At 44.6% G+C, this 8,450-nt stretch overlaps 1 protein-coding gene across 1 annotated transcript; it reads left to right on the top strand.

Moving 5' to 3' along the window:
- Positions 1–179: 179 nt before the first annotated feature.
- On the top strand, positions 180–7,057 carry EAH_00053790 (alpha-galactosidase A, putative; the record flags this gene model as incomplete). The annotated part of the gene is made up of 13 exons (XM_013397843.1): positions 180–182; positions 341–406; positions 574–658; positions 1,525–1,614; positions 2,200–2,439; positions 2,637–2,991; positions 3,342–3,393; positions 3,998–4,119; positions 4,525–4,732; positions 4,883–4,943; positions 5,232–5,291; positions 5,727–6,027; positions 6,241–7,057. The coding sequence occupies 13 exons, from the start codon at positions 180–182 to the stop codon at positions 7,055–7,057; spliced, it is 2,460 nt and encodes an 819-aa protein (XP_013253297.1).
- Positions 7,058–8,450: the final 1,393 nt, after the last annotated feature.

The raw sequence follows: 8,450 nt of genomic DNA, 5'->3' as shown, positions 1-8,450 counted from the left end.
TATACATATATATGTAAAAATACTCATATAATATAAGTACTTCACAATATATATATATATATATGTATATATGCTTTGTATAGAAATATGTTTTAAATGGAGAATGTTGTATATCGAGGGATGTTCAAGTGCAAGTGGGAAAACGTTTTGTATAGAAGTAGAGGCTTTTAAATTTGAAAATGGTTACATTGAAATATTTTCTAAATAGAAGCATGCTCTAAACAAAGATGCGTACTAATACATGTTATTTGTCCATGTACGCTACGGAAACGTGCGTTTCATATCTCACTTCATTTTCTGATTTCTTTCTCTCCTCTCCTGTGTTTTTTAGTGCTGTCAGCGGAAGCTGGACCTTGACAGTGCCTTTGGAGGAAATTCGGAGGTTCTTCAGGCCGCTATTTTGCGCGTACGTCGTTGAATTGGTTCTTCTAATTTGTTTTCTTCTGTAGTCACACTTCGTATTTTGTGTCTGTCTGCCTCTTTAACCCTAAAAGCATGCTGCGGCAGGGGATCGTTGCTCCTGTTTGCTGCTCATATTGCATTTATTCTCGCTTTTCTTGTTTGCTGTTTTAGGATTCGTTAGAAAGCGGCGGCATAGACGGCGACGAGCCCCTGCTGCGCCTCAGTCCCCCCCGACCCAAGAGTTCTTGCAAGGAGGGTTCCTAAGCACAATTACCGCATGCAGTTGCAGTTGAGCTCTTTGCTGCGCCTGCAGCCGTATTTTATGTGTTGACGGCGTCCGACATTAACAGACCTTTTAGGGGGGTAGATGAGGGCCCCGAGGGCCCCACGCGAGGCAGCAGGGTACCGCTAAGTGGATTTCAGTATCCTGCTTGCCTCTACGCTTTGTGGTGGGGATGAAAAATTGCGACAGTTAAAACTTCTGCAATATATACAATGCATCTCCATTGCACATAGCATAGAATGTATTTTGTACTGCATACATGTATATTTACATATAGTGTATATTGCATATGTTATATAAATATACATGTATAGCAATGTATCTATATTGCATATATGCAGCGACTAACAACTCGCGCCTCCCCGCCCCGCAGCCGCGTCCTAAGAAGTTTGTTGTTGCTGATGTTTCCGTTCATCCTCTTGTTTTTTATTCCGAAAGCCCACAATGACAGGTGCAGTGCGGGCGAACAAGTACGATTTTAACAACTCCCTGTCTTGATTGATATTTGCAATCTTTATAGCTGGTAATTTTGCACTTCTTCGGACTTGGTACCTTATAATGCAATAGTAGTAGTGATGAATGTTCGGGTCATAATCCTAGCAAATGGAATAATATTAGTAGGTCATCAAATCCAAGGAGGTGAAGAAATAACTATATTAGTAGCCTAGTATTATACACTTCATTACATATTTATCATTATATCACTTCAGATTCTGGGCTTTGAAAGAAGTGATGAGGTACGGCAAGACGTAGAGAAGGAAGCGAAAGTCCCAGTTGGCGTAGTTCCTTTTTGAATATGTCTAGGTTTTTTGAGTATGTGAGTATGGTTTATGGTTCAGTTTCTATTGCGTTGCTTTTGCGTGTGAGCGAATGGCATTTCAACACACTGTGCAACAGACCGAAGCTCAAGGAAAGCATATTCGAATGCAGTATATCAAACATATTCAATATTTACGAACTTGTGAAAACACCAGTTGTTGCAAGCTCATGAATTCTACGCTTTAACTGTGATTTCCTGATGCCGTGCGGTTCTCAACTGCCGACGTGGGTCGCTCGCGGCCGGTATTAGAGTCTCCCGCGGTAGAGTGTGAAGGATATGAAACTACAAATGAGAAGAAGAAATGCATTTTTAGTGGCTCTTTTGAGTTGCATATTATTTAAAGACTACTAAGGGAGGAAGAACAGTTGCGAGAACTGGCAGGGAATCAAGGGAAACCGAATCCTTGATTGAAATCAACCGCCTCTGAAACCTGAACTGGGCTCGGCCCCCAGGGAGGCACTGAGTGTTCTCCCCTCCTTTCGGCTCTAAATCATCTTTAGTTTAAATAATTTTTGAATAATTGATTTTATAGTATTTTTAAATTTGAGAAGACGATAAATTTCGAGCCAGCTGGCCTTGGCGTTCATTTCCATGAGGATCGCCCAATTCAGGTTTCCCCGACGGCTGGTCCGTCGTACCGCGACCGTTGCCAGTCTTAGTCTATTGTTCCTTTTGCCCCTGGAAATATATTCAGAAACAGATGCTTTTGATCCTTTTGAAATACCCTTTGGAGATGAAGAGAGCTTTCCTCTCCCCTTTGAGGATTTCGAGGAATTCGAATCGGTGCCGCTGGTCCATACACCTCCCGACCTGGCAGACCATCCACCAACGTTGATGTTTACTGCCTTTCAGAGTTCTGAAAGCTTGCATGTAATAAAGCCAAATTATTCAGAAAGCAGGAACTTGGCCGGATGGTTCCTTTCACCCTGGGCTGGTGAGTCCATCACCTGTTTCGTGATTCAACTTCTGCTGGAAGAAGCTGCACAATGAATAACCCTAGAGAATGAAAGGGTAGCAATGCCCAATATTCTATCTAAAACACTGTTTGTGACTCAGACTAACCAAAAAATGTACCAAGACACTCATTGCTTCCCGCTCCTTCTGCTGCGTGCTTTCGTATCTTTGTCTCAGAGGGGAAATGTAGAACGGATGAGTGGGATGAACAGAAACTAGAGGGGGCCATCATTTTAGCTGCTTCTTCTGCTGCACATCACCGAGGAATGACGCACTTTGCAGTGGAGAGCTGTTGGCTTGAGGGCAGCAAGCAGGAGCATGAGTCCCCTTCACCGGTAGAAGGAAGTGAACAGATCCTGCCTAAAAAAAGCCATCTGTCTATACACTCAGGACCAGCTCAGATCAACAAAATCATATTCCCCCATGGAGTTCAATCTGTTGCTCGATTTGCTAAAGAAAAGGGACTTCTGTTCGGCTTAGGCCTCACCGTCTCTTCCGTAGATTGCCCTGAACTTGAGCCTTCTCCAGAAGGGTGAGCGTTGCAGTCTGTACAGAAAATTAAAAACAAAATATGCGCAATGCACCACTCCAACCACTAACTTGTTTATTTATTCACTTGTTAAGCATGACTTAGAGTTGCAGGCCCTCCTATCTTTAAGAGTAAGAGACCAAGCCCCACCTCCTTAAGAGCAGCCACCATAAGAAAACACGCAACCAAATGCATGCAAAAAGCTACAATAAATATGCTCCATATTCCCAAACTGCTCATTAATTCTCCTGTTCTTTTGGATTTGTGAGGCTCTTCCTGGATGCCCTTTAATGATGCACACTCTTTGAAATGTGCTGAGTTGGCGTTTGTTTGCAAAACCGTGATTTGTCTAGAACAACAAGTGCACTGAAAGCTGCCGATTACCTCTATTATCATTTTCGTTGGGTTCGTTTTTGAGCTGCAACTGCAGCTTCTAGATAAATGCATGCAACTGTGTCTTTTTGTGTCTATTCTGTTTTTTTGTGTTTTCTTGCATGCGTATTGTTTGAGTCCGTATTTTTTACTATATTATGAAATTAAAAGTAAAATATATTTGAGTAAAATAACTGAGAAATGAATTAATTTGTCTTTTTTGTGCGCCGTAGGGCCCCAAAACGTGAACATGAATTTTGTCTACTGAATTGTTTTCTGGATTGAGTTTGTCGTTTGTTTTATGTTTGAATTTTCTTCGTTATGTTTGCGTTTGCTTCGCCGTTTCTGCTTCCTTCATTCCGTTCTTAGTTTTATCCCCAGTTGTGGCTTTAGGTGTATGTGCACCTCTTTGTCAGGGTTGTTGCTTCTGAGATTGTTGAGAAGCTGGATCTTTGGGGAGTTGATTTCCTTAAGGCGAGTTTTCTCTTGCATTGCCTTCTCTATGGTTGCTGCTTGCACAACTGCGTTTGTTTTCGTTCTACCTCTAGAAGTGCTGGGCAGCATTCCTTTGCATTTCCTTCTTCGCCTTCTCGTCAAGTGTATGTACAGCTGCTGTCGCTGCTCTGCTCTGCCTCAGCTCAACTCGTGTGCTCAGACACCAGAAGAAGCAAAATCAGAATTTAGACTGTGGGGCGCAGAAGCAAAGGCCTTCGCGCCGTCCCTGCAGCTCTTCTGCTCGTGGACACCAAACGGAGATGCGTACGTGAAAAGAAAAAGAAGATTCAGGGCCTAGATTTTAGGGTCTAGGGTTTAGGGCTTTGGGTTTTCGGTATGGGGTTTAAGGTTTAGCGTTTGAGGCTTAGGGTTTACGATTCTAGGTTTAGGGTTTAGAGTTTAATGCTGACTTGAGGTTTGCGGTTCAAGATTAGGGCTGAGGGTTTATTGTTTAGGGTTTAGCATTTAATAAGCATAGAGGCTACAATTATGCTTCCCGCGAGCGAATATCGGTTATGTAATGTGCGAATATAAGGATATAGGTTTTAGGGTTTCTGCAGCGTGTCCTTCTCAGGAGAGCGCTGTTTCTGCTGTTTGTTTGCTGTTCTGCTGCAGCAGCAACACAGCTTTGGACGCAGTAGGGGTTTTGTGTAGCGAGTGGCTGCACAGCGGAGCAAAATCGAAGGCACACAAATTGTCTCCTTATCAGGCAGCAGGTGCCTCAGCCCTGCAGCATGAAGAGAAAGAAAAAGGCAGTGCAGGAGCCAGCCTCAAGGCCTCTGTCCAGCAGCTCCAAACCTGGGGATCCGATCCCCACAAGCTGGGATCGGATCCCGTTTCTGTGGAAAATGAAAGACGGAGGCGTCTGGCTTTGGCTGTGAGGCTTACACTAGCTCTTCTCCCTTTACGCTCTCCTTCGTAGAGAGCACGAACCAGTAGAGAGACAAAGAAGAACAGACAGAAACCAAAAGCAAACAATAAAACTTCTGTTTGTCTCCCTCTCTCTCTCTTGTGCATCTCTCTTCAGGCTCTCCTAGGGAGACATGTGGCGGTGAGAGCGTCTTCTTTCCCTGACTTCCAACATCAAGGTGCGCAGAAGTCTGGGGTGTACAGACACCTCATTAAGAGCTGTTGTGCTGCAGCTGTTCTCAACAGTGCAGCCCTCAGCGTAGATGCTCCCCTGTCTCTCTCCTTCCCCCATTGTCCTCAACAAATAATGCAAAGAATGGGTTAACGAGACAGATAAAAACAACACCTTTTGCTGCTCTCTTTCTACCTCTGCCACGAGCACTCAGCAGCAGCAAACCTCAACTGTCATCACCCTTTTTGTTGGATAATTAGGGTTTAGGGTTTAGGGTTTGTTCGGCTGTATGCAGTATCCCTTATAGAAGACGGGGTCCTCCTTGCTGCATTAGCCGACCCCCTACAGTCCCAAGGTCTGCGTCTGCTGTCTCCTGCGCCCTTCGTACAACAGCACTTTTGTCTCCTTTGATTTTACTCTGTTTGTTGAAGAGATATTGTGTAATTCGCTCTTGTGTTCTCATTTCTTTATTTTATTGTTGCTATTATTATTGGGGCTGCTTGCGCTCTGTGATTGCTGCTTCTTCTGTGTCTCTGCATGCATATCTGTCTGTCTTTCTGTTCCTTTGTGTCTCTGTCTGTCTCCATCTGTCTGCCTCTATCTATCTGTGTGTCTTACTCATGTTAGCTCTGTTCTATTGTTTCTTCTGTAGGCCTGGCTGTGCATCTCTCTCTTAGTATATATATATATGTATAATATATATATATATATATATATATATATATACATATGTCTCTCTGTCTATGTGTTTATCTTTGTTTGCCCGTGTTTGTCTCCTTTTCTGTCTCAGTGCACCGCAGCAGCGGCTCTGGTGGGTTGGAGGTGTTGTGCAGACAGCAGGCGGATGGAGACAGCGTAGTGGGTCTCTTTAATAACGGAGAGGGGCCCCTCTCTGTTGCTGCAGCAGCAGCAGATCTACTCAAGTGGTGCGGCATACAGGAGACTGCGCCCCTCAAACTCACTCAGGCCTGGCCCCCCCAGCAGCAGCAGCAAGGGCAGCAGCAGCAGCAGCAGCAGCAGCAGCAGATACTCAGCATTGTTCTACCGCCTGGTGGTGCCGGTCTTGTGCAGATGGAGTGGATAGACCCCTTGTAAGTGAACAGCAGCAGCAACAACGATATAGATATATATATATCATACTTAGAGGCGAGTATAATGTATATTATATTGTCTTTAAAAAACTGCATAATAAGTTTTTCCTTTAAAAGAGTTTGTAATATATATTATTCACGCGTGTATAATATAAACCGGACGTAGAAGAATATACAGCATAAAGCTGTTTGTGTTTGTGTGTGTTGCTGTAGAGGAGAGCAGCAGGAGGCGCGCGTGCTGGAGTTGCCTTTGGGTGTGTCTAGGATCGTCTTTGGAGACGCTCCCAGGGCCTCCCCCCTTTCTTTGCTGTTGCGAGAAGGCGCAGCCCCCTCCTTTACTGGCAGCAGCAGGCTGCTGCTGCAAGGAGACAGCAAAGAAGGAGGGAGCAGCAGGAAGCTGTTGAGGGGGCATAACAAGAGGGGAAAGCACCATTATCTGTCTCCTTTTGCTGATGCTTATAAACATAAAACAAAGACAAGAGGAGACAGCAACAACCCCTTCGTCTCCTTTTTTAACCTCGCTCTAGAGACACTACTTCCCCTCGCCTTAGCCTCTGCAATAGGGACGGAGGATCGGCACAAACAAACAGCAAGAGTTAAAGCACCAGCAGCAGCAGCAGCAGCAGCAACAGCAGCAGCAGCACCCAATAAAGCACAGCAGCAAACGCATCCTGAGCCTCCCCAACAACCCCACCCCAATAAACACCATCAGCACAACCCCCACAGTCAGCCTGGGGATATAAACCTCTCTCCCCTTCTCTCCAGCCAGAAATTCCCAGCAAAACACTCGCCTACAGACAGCAGAAGCAGCAGCAACAGCAGCAGCAGCAGCAACAGCAACAGCAGCAGCAGCAGCAACAGCAGCAGCAGCAGCAGCGGCAGCAGCTATGGGGGGGGATATGTGCTGCTCTCTGGTTTGCTGGTGCTGCTGTGCGTGTCGCTTTTAGCATTTTGGAGGGCTTTGCTGCTGCAGAGACAGCGCAAGACGAAGCCTCAGGGACTTCAAAAAAGCAAATATCACAAACCCTAAACCCCAAACAAACCCTAAACCCTCGTTTGTGCTTCTCCTGTCAGGAGAGCGATTTAATAATGCAGCAGAAATGCAAGAAAACCCAACAAGAAGTTTAGATGGGTGTCTCCTTTGATGCATGCATACTTTCTGTCCCCTTCGTTGCCTGTCTCCTTTGTCTGTCTTGTTGCTGCTCGTTTGTTTGTTCTTCATGCCTCCACTCTATTCTCACGCTGCAACTCCACTTGTCTCTTTGTTCTGCTTCTCTGTCTCTGCCTTTTGTCTCCTCTTCCCTTCTGTCTACTTTCTCTATCTCCTTCGCTGTCTGTCTCCTCTCTCCATACCCTTCGCCGTCTGTCTCCTCCCTCTATCTCCTTCGCTGTCTGTCTCCTTTCTCTATCTCCTTCGCTGTCTGTCTCCTCTGTGCATCTCCTTTTCTCTGTGAACTCTCGTCTGTCCCCTCCTCGTTCTGTTTCCTTCCTTCTATCTACCCATCTATCTCTATACCTGTATATATATATATATATATATATATCTAAATCTATATCTATATCTATATATCTATATCTGTATCTATGTATCTATCTCATCCTCTGTATGTGTCGTTCTCTGTCTGTCTGTCTCTCCCTTTTGGCTCTGTCTAATTCCTCCCTAGTTTGTTGTTTCCTTCTTTTGTCTGTCCTTCCGTCTGTCTCCTTCTCTTTACTGTCTCCCCTGTTTGTCTCTTTATCTGTCTCTTTGTTTGTTTGACTGTGCTGTCTATACACCGCGTTGCTGTCTCTATCTTTGTTGTCTTAGTTGTATTTTCTTCTGTATCCCATGGCGCCCTGCCCCCTTCATGCAGTAGCAGCAGCTATAGCAGCGGCAGCAACAGCAAGAGCAGCAACAGCAGCAATACCAGCAGCAATAGCAGCAGCAGTAGCAACAACAACACCATCAGCAAAAACCCATTGGGTTTACTCCCTTTGTCTTTGTTTTATACAGTTTGTTCGTCAAAAAAGGAGACAGCAGACGTGTGCAGAAACCTCCCCATCTCTCTGCTGCAGTCTGTCTCTCTGTCTCCTCCTACGTCTATCTTTCGTACAACAGCACGCGTTTACTCCTTATATAAATATACGCATATATACATATATATACATACATATATATATACATATATATACACATACATATATATATGAATATATAAATACACAACTACATTGTATATGTATGCTCCTGTGCATACATATATATACACATAGATCTATTATATATATACACATAGATATATTATATATATGTATGCTATATAAGCAAACCAAACACCTGCTGCTGGCAGAGGGTATAAATACAAAGAAGAGGAGGCGAGGGGAGGGTGAGAGAGATGAGAGCAATGCCTGCTGCTGCTGCTGCTGCTGCTGCTGCTGCTGCT

The sequence above is a fragment of the Eimeria acervulina genome, genomic scaffold (assembly GCF_000499425.1).
Source record: "Eimeria acervulina Houghton genomic scaffold, Eah_scaff1006, whole genome shotgun sequence".
NCBI lineage: Eukaryota > Apicomplexa > Conoidasida > Eucoccidiorida > Eimeriidae > Eimeria > Eimeria acervulina.
This window is presented reverse-complemented; position numbering and strand designations above follow the sequence as displayed.